Here is a 19,909-nt window from a genome sequence, read left to right as displayed (position 1 = left end):
CTTTCCATTATTGTTTCTGCCTTTTATGGTATAATTTCAAAGCTGTTTTTACACTAGGGTGTAAGTAAGCCTTTTTAAAATTATTTTCAAGAACTAGGTAGGGTATGAAAAATGCATCACGTAGTACATTCTATGCTAAAACACATAGTTTACCATAAGGTCCTATATTGCCAAGATAAGGCAACAAAGACCAAAGAGCAATGGAATACTTAAAGATATATGGTCATTAAGTGCCAGAGTGAGGACTCTACTCTTAGTCTTCTGATCCTCAATCCAGTGCTTCCTCTAGGTAATTTTGATGTGTCATACTCTTTGTTAGAAGCAATAAGAATCAGATAAACAATTATTAAATTATAGTAAGCAGTGATGAAATTCTAATAAAACAAATCTCTGCTTGATGTCCCAAAACACTGTTTGGTATTTCAGAGGCCACAATGGTAGTGAGGCATAATGATGCATGCTTTTAATCCCAGCAACTCAGGAGGCTGAGGCAGGAGGACTGAAAGTTCAAAGCCAGCCTCGGCAACTATACAACTTAGCAAGTCCTTGTCTCATAATAAAAAATAAAAGGGCTAAGAATATGGCTCAGTGGTTAAGTGCCCATGGGTTCAGTCTCTGATACCAAAAAAGGGGAGAAGAGAAAGAAAGGTATATAGCAACTTAAATATAATTTATCTATTATTTGAGTGAGGCAATGTGATTTAGTGGAAAGAATATTAGAGAGAAAACAAGAAAACAATCAAAAGATAGGGTTCAGGGCTGGGGTTGTGGCTCAATGGTAGAGCACTTGCCTAATATGTGTGAGGCCCTGAGTTTGATTCTCAACACCATATATAAATGCATTGTGTCCACCTACAACTATCTATCTATATATTTATATATCTATATATTTTTTAATATATATTTTTTAAAGATACAGAAAAACAATGGAAAAACCTTTCTGGTATCTTTGGTAGCAAAAGATAAACCAGATTATATTATTTTTCTTCCCTTCTCTTTTTTGTTGTTTTGCTTCTGTTTTATTAGCAGGGATTAAACCCAGGGGTGCTCAACCACTGAGCTACATCCTCAGCCTTCTTTTTTTTAAAATTTTGAGACAAGGCCTCACTAAGTTGCTGAGGCTGGCGTTGAACTTGCAATCCTCCTTCCTCAGCCACCCAAGTAGTTGAAGTTACAGGCGAGTGCCTCTGCACCTGGTTATATTAATAATAATAATATTAACTGTGTATTTATAACACTATGTGTAGGAGACACAAGAATGTGTAAAATAGAAAAGGATGCAAACAGTGTAATGAGGGAGAGAAAATTTTTAAATAATTTTAATCACACAAAATAGAATTACAAATGTTTTTAAATAAAGAACTGGTTGCTACAAGGGGGAGATTTGTTTTAAGAAAAGGTTAGTAAGGTAAAAATGGAGGGAAATAAGAGGCAGAATAAACAACGAGCAAAAAGGGACTAGAAGATGATACTGTAATGAATGCACAAGAGGTTAAGGAAAATGTTGATGGGATGGAGGACGAATGAAAGTTGAGATAAAACTATGCCAAGACTTCTAGATCTAAAGCTTTATTCTTCATCCCAAGAGCTATAAATATCCAATAAAGCATGTTAGGGAGAAGAGGAAGACATGAGTATATTTATGTTTGGAAAATATCACACTATATACTACAAAATTCTGTGACTCTAAAGATGGGAGGTAAGAAATAAATACATGGCCTTCAGTCTCCACAGGTCCAGCTCCTGTAGTTTCCACCAGTCATAGATCAAAATTATCTGGATAAAAAAATTGTGCCTGTATTGAAATATATGGACTCTTTCCCCTGTAATCATTCCCTAAAGGATACAGTAAAACAATAACTTATATGTATTCAGTATTTGGGTTTTTGACTGTTTTATGAGATGGGGTCTCTCTAACATTGCCCAGCCTGGTCCTAACTCTTGGGCTCACGTGATTCTCCCACCTCAGCCTCCCCAGTAGCTGGGACTACAAGCGTGTGCTACCATGCCTGCTTGTATAAGCCATCTAGAGATGATTTAACATATATGGGAAGATGTGCACAGGTTACATACAAATACTATATTTTAACACATGGGATTGAGGATCTGTGGGTTAAGGTATCTTTAGAGGGTCCTGGAAAATTTCTTTTTTTTCTTTTTTTTATTATGGTGCTTGAAATGAAACAGAAATTCACACATGCTAGGCAACCGCTATACTGAGCTACATCGTTAGCCCAGGGTTCCTGAAATCAATACCCAGTGCATATACAATTGCTAATAATCATTGTGATAAAAAAAGCATATGCTTCTGGGTCATGTTATTATTATAATTACCAATATAATTATAAAAACATTTTATGACCTTTTCCTACAACCAATTCCATATATTGCATACCTGTAACTTATACACTTCCGTGTTCTTGTTGACCTCCTTTCAAGCAAATTTGCTTTTGACTTTTTTGAATCTTTTTTCTTTTCTTCTTGATCTTCAGAAAAATCTGGCTCCTTTCAAAATATAAGAATACAGGTAAAACAGAACAAAATCCCTTGGGATTAGCAGTGTTGTAATCTCCATCTAGGTGACACATGTGAAAGGTCTGAAAAAATTTGACATTATCCTGCCCAAAATGAATATAAACAACAACATTAATTGTATAGGCATAAAAAGGAATACTAGTGGTGAAAGGATGAAAATCTTCTGTATGAAAATAATTCTACTTTTTTTAGTTTATAATTGCCTGTTTTAAAACTATCAGGATGAAATTTTTCCACTGGTACAGTCTTTTAACCAATTAAATTTGACACACAGAAAACACTCAATAGGAATATATGCTGAATGAATAAAGTAATTGATTTAAAAGAAAGGGGTGATGCTGAAAGAAAATAACTTCACAGTCTGTGATTTAATTAATTAAGTCTGAATGAAACTGCTTATCAAATTAGTAAAGGCTCTTCATTTCAAAAGAGAAACCATATTCCATCTACTCAGCAAGAGATACTCTTCTTCATTATACATTATTAAATACAAAGTGATAAACCTTCAAAGAAACCAAATTGCAACAATATAAATTAAAGTGTTCAATAATGCTAAAAAGCAGGAAATTAAAAACCCAATCACCCTGAACTGTTCTTCAGTTACTTTACATAAATAACATGAAAACATATACAAAAATTATCTGATTTGGGTAAAAACAATGGAACATAAAACCCCAAGCAATGAACATCTAATTTAGCTTTGATAAATCACATTTTTGGGTTATCTGCACATATTTTTATTTCAATCACGATCATAGGTAATTTATTTAGGGTTTTAAATTTAATTTTTAGCTATATATATATATATATACATATATATGTGTGTGTGTATATATATATATATATATATATGTATATATTATATATTTAAAACTAGCCCCATTACAAAAATGAGTTAAATTTTAGAACAATTAAGCCCATATCTCCTTTGAAAATACTGTAAGCAAGAAACTTACTTGTGGAGGAATGATGTTTTCAATACTGATACCCACGTACACCAAGCGTTCTTTCCTTTAAGTAAAAAACACAATATAAGATTTGTGGAAAAAATTATGAAAATATTGCTAATGCAGACAATAAAATTAGAATTCCATGATAGGTAGAGGCTATATCACAGACATGTTTATTATTAATACAACTTCCGAAAGGGATAAAAACTATACTTTTAGAACTGACTTATACTTGTTTTTGTGGTATGAGGTTTTTTTTTTTTTTTTTAAATTTGTTCTAATTAGTTGTACATGACAGAAGAATGCATTTTGACACATCATACACAAACGGAGTATAACTTCTCATTCATATGGTTGTATATGACGGAGTTCATATAATCATATATGCACATAGGGTAATAATGTCTGATTCATTCTATCATTCCTACACCTATGCCCCCTTTCCTCCTTACACTCGCCTGTTTCATCTAAAATACCACAATTCTCTGCCCCCTTATTGTGAATTAGCGTCTGTATATCAGATAAAACATCCAGCTTTTGGTTCTGTGGGATTGGCTTATTTTGCTTAGGATAATATTCTCCAGTTCCATCCATTTAATGACAAATGCCATAATTTCATTCTTCTTTGAGGGTAAATAATATTCCATGTGATACCACAGTTTCTTTATGCATTCATTTGTTGAAGGGCACCTAGGTTGGTTCCATAATTTAGCTATTGTGAATTGAGCTGCTATAAACATTGATGTGGCTGTTCACTGTAGTATGCCGATTTTATGTAGAATTGACTTATTCTATTGAAATAAACCTTATAACTGAAATAGAAAAGGAAGCTTTGTCAAGAGTCACACTGTGACCTGATATCATTAAAAAAGAATTGTGTATAAGAAAACCATATCAAGGTCCCAGTGAATGACACTAATACCACTCAATTCTTGCTATAGAAAAGAGAAAGAGCAATACAGACATAGGCTCTACATTCTGCAGTGCCACAATAGAAGATACCTTTGGAGCCATAATATGAGGATATGAAGCACTAATGACATCTCCACAGTTTTATTTCCAACAAATCTTTGTTGATTTTAATTCAACAAATATTACATTACAAACAGCTATATATAACAGGTGCATTCTCTGGTTCTCCCTAAAGTTAATCCAGTTCAATAAGGATAGCTGAATTCTGATATGCCAGGGTGTATTAGTGAACTAAAACAGTAACCATTCTTCCTCTCTTGTAATCTCTCTTCTGAAAGGAAGTTAATGCATCTGCTTGTCTGGGTCCTTTAGCTTTTATGCTCTAGAAACCCTTGACCCTGTTAATAGGAATCTCAGAGAGAGGTCATGAAGCTATTAAATAAAAACTGTCATGTTATGAAAACGATAAAATGATTTTAATAAAAAGCCTGATAAAAACACAATTAAGTAGTAACTAGGAAAGACAAGAACAGTACTAACTGGACTAAACAGGGAATATTTTATGACTTGAACTATCTCTGTTATTAAATATATGTGACATATTACCAGTCGTTACAATAACCATGTTTATTGAAATACCAGTTCTCTCCTTTATGGGTCAAAATTTCTGCTTTAACTTGGCCCCATCTCTCTGAAGAAAATTTATTTATTGATTGATATACTGATTTATTAATTTTGTGGTACTGGGAATTGAACCCTAGGTCTCACATATGCTAGACAAATACTGAGCTATATCCCCAGCCCAAGTTTTAAACTTTTATTTGAGCTGAGGACAAGCTAAGTTGCTCTGACTGGTTTCAAATTGTGATCCTCCTGCCTCAGCCTCCCAAGTAGTTGGGATTATAGATTGGCAACACTTTTCCACGCCCTAAAAAAATATCTGTTCACACTCATTGTATTTGATCAAGATTTGTGTCAGGCTTGGGAATCCTTAGGTAAATAACAGTTCCTGCAATCATTTTGTACTCTAAATCCAACAATTCTTTTATTTCAGTAGAACTCTATCCACTGTCCATTACTCTCTTTATGTCCTTACTTTCCTCTTGACCTGGCATACACTCCCTGTTCCATCATTAAAAATCCTCCTTTGGGATCAAGAACTCAAAGCTAGCCTCAGCAAAAGTGAAGCGCTAGCAACTCCGTGAGACCCTGTCTCTAAATAAAATACAAAATAGGGCTGGGGATGTGGCTCAGTGGTTGAGCGCCTCTGAGTTCAATCCCGATACTACTCCCTCCTGCCAAATACTCCTTTGCATACACTTTCAAATTCCTTGTCTCTTTCTATCTTTCCCTTTTGTTAAATTACATGGAAAATTCCAACCCTGATTAAATTCAACTCTCTGTTAGCAAACTACTAGTAATAATAGTCTGGAAACACAGAGATGTCTGAATTCCAAATAATACCAAGCTCTGGAAGAGACCATTATAAAATAGAGTAGATTTCACAGAGCATCACAACTCCATATCTCCGATAGTTAGAAAGCTAGTCACTAAATATTCATTGACATGTCCCTCTTTTCCACTAGACTATAGAGCCCATTAAGGTAGAGATTACATTATACCCTTCATGGTGAATATACTGCATGGCATGAAGTAGATACCCAATAAATAAAATCCAACAATATTTCATAATTGAAGCAGCATATCCTATTGTATATAAGGCCTTTGTCAAAACAATCTTCACCAGACTTTTGCATGTATAAATAGCATAAGCATTACAGACTTCCAAAGAATAAGCAGATTTAATCTGAGTATCAGACAGAACTCTTAGTGGTTTATATTCTTGCTTTTAGAAAGAAGACATTCTCTTCTAAGCCCTTAATGGGCGAGCTTCAGGACGTGGGAAAATTGTTCATTTCTAGAAGGACAGGCAGATTTCAGAAAGATTGAGACCGATAAAAAATAAGTTACTATTTAATTTGAAGAATTTTTAGATTTTTCTAAGTAAAAAAAAAAAAAAAAAACAGAAGAAACTCTGCACATCAAAATATATCTAATAATTTTATGCAGAATTATTCTTCATTTTTGAAAATGTCCTTAGAAAATGTTATAAATATTTGAAAAACAAGTTGTTTATACAAATAACTCTTGGTTTCTAAATTCAAAGATATTTAGACAACTAAATTTAAAAAGTTAAACACTATCTCTAAATCAGTTTTGGAGATTAACTTGCCTTTAAATGAAGTAGCATCCTCTATGACCTGGACAGCTCAAATTGAATTGTGAAAAAAAAACAAAACAAAACAAAACAAAAAACTAAAGTTAATGTTGTGGAGGCTGAAATTTATTAAATTTCACTTTGGATTATAGAATTAGCTAATTTAAGGCAAACTAAAATTTGAAAAGCAGACAATGAGTCAAAGGACATAAGTTTAAGAGGTAAAAAATTAAAATACTAAGACCAATCAAAGGGCAGTGTTTAGATATTCTCATCCTATATGAGTAAACAAATGGGCACTGAGTCCTATAAATTAATCCTTTGAATGTATCTCCAACATGTCTACCTTACTATCCCCTAGTACAGGCCTCATAGGCTCTCATAAACTCTCTCTGCAGCGCCCAAACTCTAATTTCAACTTCTGTTACCAGAGCATTTTTTTCTTGTTTAGTCAGAAATATACCTTTATTATCATATTTCATAATCTAAAAGCTTCTTTTAAAATTCTGGTAACAGAATATTTCAACTTCTGCACAACTGACTGGCCCTGCAGAATACTGGAAAACAGTTTCTAAGCAACCTGAACTTTATAGATACGAATCTGTAATTTAGTTTGGAAAGAAAGAAAAAACAGTTCAAATCAATATTTCTCCACTGTAAGACAAATAAAAAAATTCAATTTATTCTTCAGTTATACTTTGAACATGTTTTCCTAGAAACTTTGGTGACTTCTTCAAAAAAGCAACTGCCTCAAGTATAAGGTAACTTCCCAGGGAGATAAGAAAGAGATCTTAAAATAGGACATAAAAGAGACATGGCACACAGCTTAAGCCTTGGCATGTAAGTAGAGTATCCCTCTGAATAAGCCATCTCCCATATTTCAATAGTAAATTATGTCTTGATGTAAGTATAACATACATAACACATTTCCTTGTATGGGGATCAGACTTTAGCTCAAACTTAAAAGCAAAAATTTTAGCCAGGCGGAGTGGCACACTTCTGTAATACCAGCAGCTTACTTAGGAGGCGGAGGCAGGAGGATCACAGGTATATATATATATATTTACTTTTTAGTTTTAGGTGGACACAATATCTTTATTTTATCTTTATGTGGTGTTGAGGATCGAACCCAGTGCCTCGCGAATGCTAGGCAAGTGTGCTACCGCTTGAGCCACATCCCCAGCCCTGGATCACAGGTTTAAAACCAGTCTCAGCAACTTAATGAGGCCCTAAGCAACTTAGTGAGACCCTGTATATAAATAAAAAATACAAAGGGGCTTAGGGATGTGGCTCAGTGATTAGGCGCTCCTGAGTTGAATCCCAAGTACAAAAAAAATTTTTTTAAATATGATAAATCTCAAATTATTTGTCTCATGTAATGTATATAGATTATGAAATTATGGTGCTTTCTGAAGCTCACTGAATACCACTGTCAAAGAGAGATGCCATGTCCTCTTAGCATGTTAAAGGAACATTAAAATTATTAGCTACTTTAAATGAAACAAAAATCTGGGTACAGTTCTTGTCTTTGCATACACATTATGGGACAAAGAACATGCACTATAACTAGCAAGTCATTTTTTAGTATGGAAAAGCTAAAGTGCAACCATGGTCCAAGCATCAATATTAGATAACTTTGGAGGAAATTAAGTGTCCAAATAAACGATACTACAATGTTTGCCTAAACAGTGATATTCACAGCAGTATTTTTTCCCCACTTAATAGCTACCTACATACCAGACGAAATTGTCTACCCCATAAGCCAAAGGTCAAAGTGAACACTCAAAAAATCAACATTGCCGTTATCACAAGTTTAAAATACTTAAAATGAGGAGTAACAGTTTTCAGTTTATTGGCATTTTAAGTAACTGCTTTATTACTTACTCTTTTTTTTTTTTTTTTTTGGTGCTGGGGATTGAACCCAGGGCCTTGTACATGTGAGGCAAGCACTCTACCAACTAAGCTATATACACAGCCCCTATTACCTACTTTTAATATACTGCTAATCCAATGCTTACTGCAATAACAATCATAATTCTACTATTGTTAATTAGATTATGGTTTTAATGTTTTAAAATAAGAGAATTCAATTTACAAACCTATATAGTTTTAAACCAATAGTTTTAATCACCTACCACAAACACACACTTTCTCTATGTAGATTTAAAAATAATTTATTAACATAGCTGACATATACATTTTGCATGTGCTTTATATATACGTGTATATATTTGTGCACATAATTGCTCTTGTTTCCAGAACGATGTCAGCACTTGAAAACTCTGCATAAGACCTGATGGCATTGAAAAACTTATGGGAAAAAAATATGGAAATTCATTCTAGAAGAAAATTTTAAAGGAAGAGATTCTCAAAAAAAAAATAGTTTTTTGTGGAAACAAAAGCTATTTTGGGAAGACAGTATTAGATTCTGGATCCTATATGCATTATTTAGTTCAGAAATTATGTTAGAATACACTGTACAGGAGAACCCCAGATACTTGGTTAAAAGGTAAGAAAGTATATTTTAGTCATCAAAGGGCAAAGCAGCAGGAGGCAAAAGGAGCCGCTGGCTGGAAAACTTAAGCCAGCAAAAAGAAAGTCATGCCCACAGTTAATAGACAGCAAGCTGCTGATACTACCAGGGGAGGGGGTCTTAAGGCTGCAATGCTTCCAAGATGATCCCAGTACATGTGCCATGTACTGTCATGCCAAGTGCTCAGAGGCTGCACCAATGATGGGTGCTGATCAAAAGAGTTTTACCACCCTCCAAAATGATACCACAGAAATAGCTATTAGGACAGAGGCTGGCAGCATGGTCAAAGGGTGCAGATTACTCAGCTAAAGAAGACTGCAGAGATATGCCGAAAATTTGAATAAACATGCATCTATGGACATAAAAAACCTGAATCAAACTAACAAACTGAAAAGCAATCTGTCAAATGAAAACTGAAATCTGACTGAACAAGTCCCTTATGCAACCTAAAGAGTAAAATCTTGACCAGTAGAAAACTCCAGGGAAACAGAAATCTTACTTTGTTGGCTTTCAAATTAATTGAGAAGAAGGTTAGACACAAACAAAAAAATCTTTACTTCACTGCTGTTAACAGAACTTTTCCATTCCTTGCCTCACATTTTAGAAGGCAGTGGGCACAGATGAAATTTCTTCTAGTGTTTGACATCTTATGAGGCCTCAGGCCTGAACATTAATGACCAATGCACAACGGGTCCAGGTGCCAGGACTACTGAAGACTGGGTCAATTATTTCAGCAGCTGGAGCTTTGTTTTACTAAAACTTTAAGATAAGATTGTTCCTTCTCAGTGTTCTTTTTGTAATTTGTTTATTGCTTTTAAAAGGATGTTATAATAAAATTTTGGCTGAGATTCCCCTTTGTTAAATTCTGGTTAATTTAGGTGCTTATGTGCATCACGATCTTTGCTTTTCCAATGTCTTACTGTGTGATGTGCCCAAAAGGACAGAATCACTGGTCCCTGAAACAACATTCCCCAAAGGCAAGAGATGATGGTCTTGAGCCACCCCCCTTTTAGATGATGTTCACTATCATTGTTGGGTTTTTTTTTAAGCCATTTGGGGCCTGATGTTGTCTTTCTGGCTAAGCCTCAGAAACTCCCCTTTCTTGGGCAGTCTACATGCTGGTCCTGTCGTCCTTGATGGAAATGGGTTTTGAGATCAGGGTGGCTACACACAGAATGTGGGTACCCTTGGGTTAGGCATTAGGATTTCTTATTTGAAGAGAGATCTGTAAGCATATGCTCACTGATGTCACAGCTTTGGCCTGAGGACTGCTGGCTTTGGTAGTACTCTAACTGATTTCCCACTAGTTCTACCCACTGCAACAGATTCTTAAGTAAAGTCCTGGAGCTGAGCTTTCCCTTGAACCTCCTTTTCAGCTGCTGCTTCTTCTTCCTTCCTAAGAAGCTCCTCCTCTGCTTCTGTCAGGCGATGCCTCAGTGCAGTGACCATGGCCACATCCACTTGTCTGTTCAGGGCCCTCTCCCATCTCTGAACTTTCTGCTTTTTCTGAATCTGCTGCATGGACTTACAAAAGTTCAGCAGTTTTCTGGGCCAACTCTTTGGTGAGTTTATCGATTCTCTTTTTCTTTCTTTCTTTCTTTCTTGCTCTTTCTCCTATCCACAGCCTCGATGACTCAATTGAATTTTTCTCTGACATGTGCCTCAAAAGAGGCTTTTGTGTCTGAGGTGAGAAGTCCAGGACTCGACTGTGGCCCATCCAGTGAGTCTGCACCTATCCACAGCAGCACAGGTCTGCATGTTTGACACTGGCCTCCCTGCTACCACCTCAAACAGCTTTCAATCCTTCGAGTATTCATGTGAAATGCTATATAAGTTAACATAGCTTGGTTTCTGTTTTATCAATTGCCGTGGCTCTTCAATTTTCCCTGTTTCAGGAGTTTGGAGGAAGTGAGTAGTAGTTCCATGGTAAGAAGTTGCATTTTGTCAGAAGTGGTCTTTCTTCCTAACTGTGACTAAATTCCAGATGGGCCCTCAAGGACAACAAACTTCTGAATATGGTATGGTCTCCACACCTCGGGTAGCAGAATGTCAGGCACACAACAACATTTTCAAAGGACATATGTGCTCTCTGTCTCTTGCTATGCAAAGCCCTACACCATCTCAGGACTCTGCCAGAAAGAAGGCCATTCTTACTCCAGAAAGATTGACTCCAGATATTTCTTCTCAACTTTAGGCCTCCAGAACCATGAGCCCAAATAAATATTTTTTTAAGTTAAAAAAAAAATAAAACACTTTTCTAATGCATTACTCTAAAAGTCCCAACTTCTTGCTAATGTTGCCTCAAACACAGGCGCTAATGCTGCGGGAACCAAGCAATTTTTAGCAGAGCTGTAAATCAGGCTGAACTGGGGCCCACTCCCAAACCCTGTACACCCCAGCAAAAGGACAAGCAGTGTCCAGGGTGGAGCATGGTGCAGGCCAGCCAGTGAGGTAGCGCATCCGGAGGCAGGAGGTGGGTCCTGGGCCCTGGCCTGCCACTCTGCCAGTGCTGTCCTACCAGAGCATTTTCTGAAATAAATAACCACATACCATCTTTGATGGTTCCCCTGCTGTCTATAAAGAATACTTCAAAGTCCCTACCCAGGAATGTAAGGCTGTTTGCAATTTGGACTTACTCTGCTTTAAGAGGTATATCTCCCCTACCACTCTCCTACCCTGACTTCTACTTTGTCTTTACTCATGTTTTGTACTCACGGCTTTGGAATACCTCTTCTTTATGTGTTCAACTATATAATCCCAATTTATCTTCCAAGGCTTTCCCTGATAACTCCAACTCCTAAGATTACTAAATTGCTCCTCCACAATGTTCTTATATTATTTTGAATATATCTTGATTTTTCTATTTTAGTGTATTTATACATTATTTATTTAATGATTCATACATCTGTATTTTCTGATATGATTTGAATTCCATGTAAACAAGAGCTGTCTTACTCACCTTTTCTCTTCAGTTCGGTACACAATAGGTGCAAATGAATTATATACCTACTGTTTTGATTCTAAACATTCTTTTAAATATTAGATCATGTTCAGTCTTACTTCCTCCAAGAAACTTTCTCTCACTGCTTTGGACCTCAGTATAGTGGCATAATGAAAATGGAGTCATCTCTTTTATATTCAGTACATGGTTCAACCATTAAATGTTAATTATTTGGCATTGCTAATTAAGTGTTACTTGCCCACCCAAAGAGATGCACATGAGTAACTAAGTGATAGGGAAGTTCTTGTAATTTTCTTATGTTCACTATAATACTTGGGCTAATATTTATTCATGGTGGGTTCTGAGACATACTCTAGATAAGGGATTGGCAAACTTTTCTATGAAATGACAGACAACACATTTCAAAGTTGGAGAGTCATTAGATCTTTACTGCAATTTATAACTGCTTTTGTAGAACAAAAGCAGATACAGACAAACTTTATTTTGTGGACAAAGAAATGTGAATGTCATTTAATTTTCATGTGTCATAAATATGATTTAATTTTTTTCCCAACCATGTAAAAACATAAAAATCATTCTTGATAGGTAATACCAAAACAAGAAGCAGGACAGATTTGACCCACAGGTCACAGTTTGCCAATCTCTGCTCTAGATAGATGCATTCATCTATACTATAAGACAGTTCAGTTGTCAAATACCCAAGAGAAACATTAATGCATTTATCGAAATACCTTCGTTCAGCACGCTCCTTCTTCTTTAAGGCAACATCCAAATCTTGCAACTGTTCCTCTAATTTTTCACATAACAGCTTCTGAAAGAGCAAAATATACATATTTTTCTTCTTGGGATTGAATGCAGGGCCTTATGAATGCTAGGCAAGTACTTTACCACTGAGCTACAACCCCATCCTCTTAAAGAAAACAAAAAACAATTTATTTTTTAAAAACAGCAAACTTCTGGGCTGAGGTTGTGGCTCAGTGGTAAAGAGCTTGCCTAGTATGTGTGAAAAAGCACTGGGTTCAATTCTCAACACCTCATAAAAATAAAAAATAAAAAAATAACTAACTTGCCCAGGCTGGACTCAAATTTATGAACTCCTGCCCCAACCTCCTAAACAGCTGGGATTACAGGCATGAGCCACCTCAACTGACTCTGTCATTTTTCACATTCCTTTTCTCCCAGTACTGAGGATTAAACCCAGGGCCTCACACATGCCAAGTAAGAGCTCTATCACTGAATTACATCCCTAGCCCAATAATTGCCACTTTTAACATCTTTCCACAATCATTTGCCATATCATGTTAAACTCATGGGTATTGTGTAATAAGAACTGATTAAAGGCCATATAGTTAAGGAATACTGAAGCTTTCCTTGTGTTTATTAAATAGGTGCTTCAGCATCCACTGAAATTAAGATAAGCGTAGTATTTTGATGTGAAGCTCACAATACAAAAACACCTAGCTTTGCCAAGAAAATACATTCTATGCCTACCCTGGTAAAAGTAGCCAATATTTAAAATATCATTTGGTTCAAAACTATGTAAAACAATGATTATAATTAAAAGAAAAAGATCATAAGACATTTTTAGGGAGATTATATATACAGTAAAATATAACAGTGCCAATAACAATTTTTTAAAAAAGAATTGGGAAAAACGTGAAACAATGTTACATGGTTGCTAAGTCAAAACAGATCATGGAAAATGTAAATGATAAAGCTACACTAAGCCAAAGAAGTCCACTTCACTGAGAAATGCATAAAGTCCATCATTTCAAAAGCAAGAGACTGGGTTTATAAGGCAAAATACCCAATTGGTACAGTGGCACAGAAATATCCTGCTCTTCCGTTAAAAAAAAAAAAAAAAAATCACCTAAATCAAAGAAAAAGAAAATCTGTTTTTCCCAATTCTGATAATTTAATCTATAAAACTATTGACAAAAACAAGGTAGGCAGGAGTGGAAAACAAGGATGAAAGATAAGGAATAAACTATAGAAAGAAACTTATTTCCTCCCTAAATCTAAATTTGGTATTCTCTGTGATTGTAACAAATGTAAGAAAAAATAAATGATAAATTTATAAAAAAATTGGTGGGCTTCTGAGAATGGCATTGGAAAAGAGTAAAAGGAAGACCTAAGAGATATTAATAAAAGGTAGGCATCTTGGGACTGGGGCTGTAGCTCAGTGGTAAAGTGCTTGCCTCACATGTGTGAGGCACTGGGTTTGATCCTCAACACCACAAAAAATAAATAAAGATACTGTGTGTTCATCTACAACTAAATAAATATTTGAAAAAAAAAAAAAAGGTAGGCATCTAAATAAGAAGTAAACAACAAGTATAAATGTCTCTGAAAATGGAAGATGTTCAGTGGCAGTTAAAAAATATCATTAATTTGAAACATAAAGCCAAGGGCTGGAGATATGGAGATGGGCTGGGTCATACATGTTGGCAAGGGGGGCAGAACCATTCTCCATCAGGGATGATCATCAAAGGAGGGCGGAGGCAGGCCGTGTGGTATCCACTGTCACAAGAATCACATAGAAGAATCTGAAATAAACCATATTAATGTCAACCTAACTGACTAAATTCAATGACTCTTAAGATAATGACAATTCAATATTTATTAGTACTTATTACAAAGTGCTCTTTATTTGCATAAATCTAATACATGAAAAAATCTTATAATTAGTAGGAGTCTGAAAATTGGGTATCTGACAATTAGGGATGATGCCACTTTTTTAAAAAACTTAAAACAACACCTCCCCCGAAACACTAAAAAAAAAAAAAAAAAGGTAAAGTACAAAATTTAGTGAAAAATAACAAGTCCTTTCTGAACTAGAGTTACAATCATTTTAAAGTGATTTATCATTGCATAAGGGCAATGATAACATTCCTTATAACAAAGTTTTAAAGCTCAAGTATCATAAACTACTGTTAAAACATATAGAACGAAAGATTTCCATTTTAAATGCATCTCAATTACATATACACAACAAACTCATGGTTTCTTTTTCCATGTAAATTCAAATAAGCAAAGGACAGGAATATTTAGATCCATCATGTTTAAATACAAAGGCTAATAATAATTAGTCTTACAGCTGATTTTTTTTTTTTTGCTTTTTAAATATAGATGATCAACTCTCTAAACTTAACATGGTACACTCATGAATATTTAACTTTTTAAATAACTTTATGGATTTATGGAAGAGTTACCAAAATATTAGTTTTCCCATATATCTTCATCATGGTTTAAAGTTTTACCTAACTATGGGATATCAACCAAAACTAAAAAATTAACACCACTACAATACCAGATTTCACCAGATTTTTCTGATTCTGAATCCAAGTTTCTACATTGTCTCCTTACTCTCCTCTGATGTGCAACAGTTACTCAGCCTTTCTTTTCCATGACTTTGACAGTTTTGAAAGATACTAATTCAAATAATTTGTAGATTGTCCCTGAATTTGTGTTTGTTTAATATTTTCTAATGATCAGACTGGGGTTATGGGTTTTCAAGAATGCCACAGAGGTATATCCTTTTACACAGTCCATGAATACAATATGATTTATTATTGGTGATATTAACATTGATCATTTAGTTTTAGTTGCGTCTATTGGTTTCCTCTACTGTAAAGCTATTACTTTTCACTTTTTTAACACATATTTTTTAGATGTTGATGTGCCTTTATTTTATTAATTTCTATATGGTGCTGAGGATTCAACCCAGTGCCTCACAAATGCTATACAAGTGCTTTGCCACTAAGCCCCAGCCCCTATTTTTCACTTTTCATAAACTATACTCAAGATAAATGGAGCTCATACTCAAGGGGAGGGAAATAAATTTTCCAGTATCAAACAATCTGTGGATATGAATTAAAAATCATTATAGTAATTAATAAATATTCTGGAGGAAGACATGATAAAGCTGTGCAAATATCTTATTTTCCACTTAAATTTTTGCCCACTAGTGGAATTGTTCTGTAAAGAAAAAATGTCTCTTTACCCACACTCATTTGTTTATTCAATGATTTATTTATATCAATATGAACTAAGGAATACTTATTATTATTTAGGTTATAATCCAAAGCTGTCGTCATTTAATTTGTTGTTATAATTGTTCAGCAATGGACATAATGGAAGCTCTTTCACATTGGACTGTTCCTTTATTGTAAAATGGAATTCGGAAAGCAGGGTTCTGGTAGTCTGAGTCCTCCTTATTACTGGACATCACTAATGCAAAGCTCTTTTAGAGGTCAGAGCAACAAATAAACAAACATATCTATGTATATATATATGTGTATACAGTAAAATGTAATAGTGCCAATATAATAGTCGGCCCCATTGTCTGCCCCACTGTGAAAATAGGAGACTTTCTCACATGAAAAGGGGCAAACGCATGCATAGAATAGTCACCTATTCTATGCTCAAACCTTGCATGAATGTAAGTTTCTGAAACTATAATGCATAGTTTTACAGGGGGAAGGAAGGTTGAAAGTGGAAAAATACCTTCCACCCTCTCCATACAATGTATTACCAATTGATGCTGATGACCAAGATTCAGTCTTCAGTAATTTTGGTATTATATCTCGGTTATATAATCATATATATACTCATCCTTATTTAATTGATTACATAGGCATATGTAGACTAACCCAGGCACCCAATTCCATTTATCACATTGTGTTTGTTTGTTTGTTTGTTTGTTTGTTTTTGGTGGTGCTGGGGATTGAACCCAGGGCCTTGTGCATATGAGGCAAAGCACTCTACCAACCGAGCCATATACCTAGCCCCATTATCACATTGTTTCTATGGTAAAATATAATCTAAATTTCAAATAATAAAATTACAAATAAACACTTAGTCTCCATTTCAGAAATCAGTTGAGTTCTATCTCTACTCCTTAATAAAGGGAAAATCCTTCTAAATAAAGACAACCATGTAAGATTCCCAGGCCTCATACAATGATGCATTTATTTTGACTAAAGCAGCTAGAAAATTCCAGGGTTCTACATTTACTTAACAATTTATTTCTTCTATGTTATAAGCGCAATGAGGACTGTATTTTTAGCTCAGCATCATATCTGTACCATTTAATGTATTCTAACTGCTTATTATTTTGATTTGAGGGTTACCCTTAAGCATGAGAAATCCATGACATAAGAAATCCATCATACTAGGGATCTTCAGTTTCTAAAGTCATTCTCCTTGGCACAGTAAACAGCAATGGGATTTTCCACATAGTCATGAAAATAGCCAAATAAATATAAGTCCTATGTGTGCTCCAAGAAGAGGGCAACTCTCTGAGACAATTAGAGATTCTCATGAAATAGGGATCCTTAGGATTTAAGGGATTAAAACCTCTCAGGGGAAGTAAGACAGATAATCTAGCCCTTAGTCTCAATGGAGTTAACAGCCGAACCAGAAAATTAGAAGTTAAAAAGTGAACCAATCTTCAAGGCTTATAGAAATACGATAACAAACCAGGAGATGCAAGGCCGAGATGTCAGCTCAGCCTTTTAAAAAAATGTGCTCAGTAGAAGCACCAAGAAGCTAGAGCCAGACAAAGCAAAATCACTAAGGTAAGGCCACTGAGATAGTTAGCCCCATTGTCTGCCCCACTGTGAAAATAGGAGAGACTTTCTAACAAGAAAAGGGGCAAATGCATGCATAGAATAGTCACTTAAGTAACCTACAGTTGCCTTTATCTTGTTATCATAGAATACACTCCCCTAGGTGGAGACCAAAGATGGTAATGAGATATGTGCCATGTGAAGAAACATGATGAAGAATAGCAAAGATGCACACCTAAAACTCTACCTCTACAATGATGACATCAAGAGCCCAGGACTCTGCCTACCATGTGGATGCCGTAAAAGCTGTATTCCTCTATCCTTAATCCTTTGATGGAGCAGCCTGGTCTCCCTGTGGATCTTAAACCTAGTATATATCTATCTGGAACTCTACCAGGCAACCTTTTTTGTTTTTTTTCTTCTTCCCACCATTTTTCCCCCCATACTGGGGATTTAACACAGGAGTGCTTTACCACTGAGCTACATCCCCTACCCTTTTTGTTTTTTAAAAAAAATTTTTTATTAGTTGTAGGTGGACACAATACCTTTATTTTATTTGTTTATTTTTATGTGGTGCCGGGGATCAAACCCAGTGCTTCACACATGCTAGGCAAAAGCTCTACCGCTGAGCCCTAATCCCAGCCCCACATCCCCCACCCTTTTTATTTTGCAACAGAGTCTTACTAAGTTGCTTAGACCTTGCTAACTTGCTGAGGCTACCCTTAAACTTGCAATTCTCCTGCCTTGAGTCTCCCAAGTCACTGGGATTACAGGCATGTGCCATAGCACTCAGCTTTACCTGAGTTTTTAAAACACCCCTCAGAAACATGCAGTAGAAGTCCCATTTTATAATAAAGACATCAAGATACAGAGAAGAAAACACTGATAAGTGGCAGAAGCAGGACCTATATCCACATCTTTCTGGCCCCTTGCTTTTTTTATTATATCACACTGCTTTTTAGAAAAAAAGAACCTAGAGAACCATCTCTTATGTTTTGACATCAGAAAATCTTGAGATGTTTCTGCTCAACACATATAAGAGGATCATTCTTTATGTTTATCTCTACTTAATAGTTGAAAGTTGTTAAAGTCAAATCTACTTAAAAGAAGAGCAGAACTGCATACAATTGGGCATAATCAGAGTGTTTCTTCAACAAACTCCTTATGAACTGCATATAATGTATATTGACTAAGAAGTGGTTCTCCTGATGTAGGCCACCCTTGAAGAGTTTACTTCTTGGGTAAGAAAGCTCCACATAGTTTTGATAATGTTTTTCTAAACATATCTAGACTATATGCAACTTCCAATATTGAAAATTTTAAAGCCCATTGGGTTACTACTTTTTATGCTTTTAGAGGAAGGCAATAAGGCCTTCATAGGTTGAACTTACTTGATGGAACTTCAGAAATATATTTTTAAAAAAACTTAAAGGAACTGAATAGAATTAGTTGAATAAATTCATTGATTTGTGAGAAGAGAACAGGGTGTATACTTATTAGGTAGAGAAAATGTCTACATATAAACTAGCTACAATAAAAAAAAAAACCTTTATCCTTAGCCTTCTCAAACTGGCATTATTAGTTGAGAAACAGAAATAGAGGTTACTTTCTAGAATACATACTCTGTAGAATGAAAAAATTTCATGATCAAACCCACATGAGTCAGGCTGTTCCAGGCAACCACAGCTACCTATGACTATGAACATTGTTCATTTAGATCAGGTACATACTAGTTCAGGATGATTAGGAAGGCCACATTTTTTGCATGGTTCGTCATCGTCTGCTATGATGGCTTCTTCACTTTCCTTTTCTTCTTCCTCTTCTGAAGCTGCAGATGATTTTTCACTGTCAGACCCATCACTTTCATCATTACTGGAATATTTCCACCTGCCTCGTGTTCGAGAACCAGTCCACCGAACTTTGCCTTTGGGTTTTACCTTGGGCAAAATAAAAAATTGACATAATTTGATATAAGAAGAAAAAAAAAAAAAACTAAACTCCTCCTGATTGCATGTCCCATGTGGAATACATGAAGAAAAAAATAAAAATTATAGTCTGATCACCTGGATATACCTACTATTAAATTTTGGTGTATATGTTCACTACTATTTTCTGGTTTGGGGAGAGTTTTACATGGGATTATAATGTCATATAGTTTTTATGTCATATAGTTTTTCTAATCATTGTATGTTCTCTTTACTATTAGTGACTATATAATACGTTATCACA

General features: G+C 35.2%; 1 protein-coding gene and 1 pseudogene across 1 annotated transcript in view; both read right to left on the bottom strand.

Moving 5' to 3' along the window:
* The window catches only part of Rsf1 (remodeling and spacing factor 1), a 137,865-nt gene that overhangs the window by 18,978 nt on the left and 98,978 nt on the right, over window positions 1-19,909 (bottom strand). The window contains exons 8-12 of the mRNA XM_048787878.1: window positions 19,411-19,617; window positions 14,552-14,656; window positions 12,842-12,921; window positions 3,492-3,546; window positions 2,396-2,505 (exon numbers count right to left, since the gene is read on the bottom strand). Coding sequence (XP_048643835.1) covers window positions 2,396-2,505; window positions 3,492-3,546; window positions 12,842-12,921; window positions 14,552-14,656; window positions 19,411-19,617 — 557 coding nt within the window. The remainder of the gene's footprint in view (window positions 1-2,395; window positions 2,506-3,491; window positions 3,547-12,841; window positions 12,922-14,551; window positions 14,657-19,410; window positions 19,618-19,909) is intronic.
* On the bottom strand, window positions 7,863-12,835 carry LOC125612010 (annotated as a pseudogene).

Source organism: Marmota marmota, unplaced genomic scaffold (assembly GCF_001458135.2).
Source record: "Marmota marmota marmota unplaced genomic scaffold, marMar, whole genome shotgun sequence".
NCBI lineage: Eukaryota > Metazoa > Chordata > Mammalia > Rodentia > Sciuridae > Marmota > Marmota marmota.
Note: the sequence above shows the minus strand (reverse complement) of the source record. Positions and strands in the feature narration are given on the sequence as shown.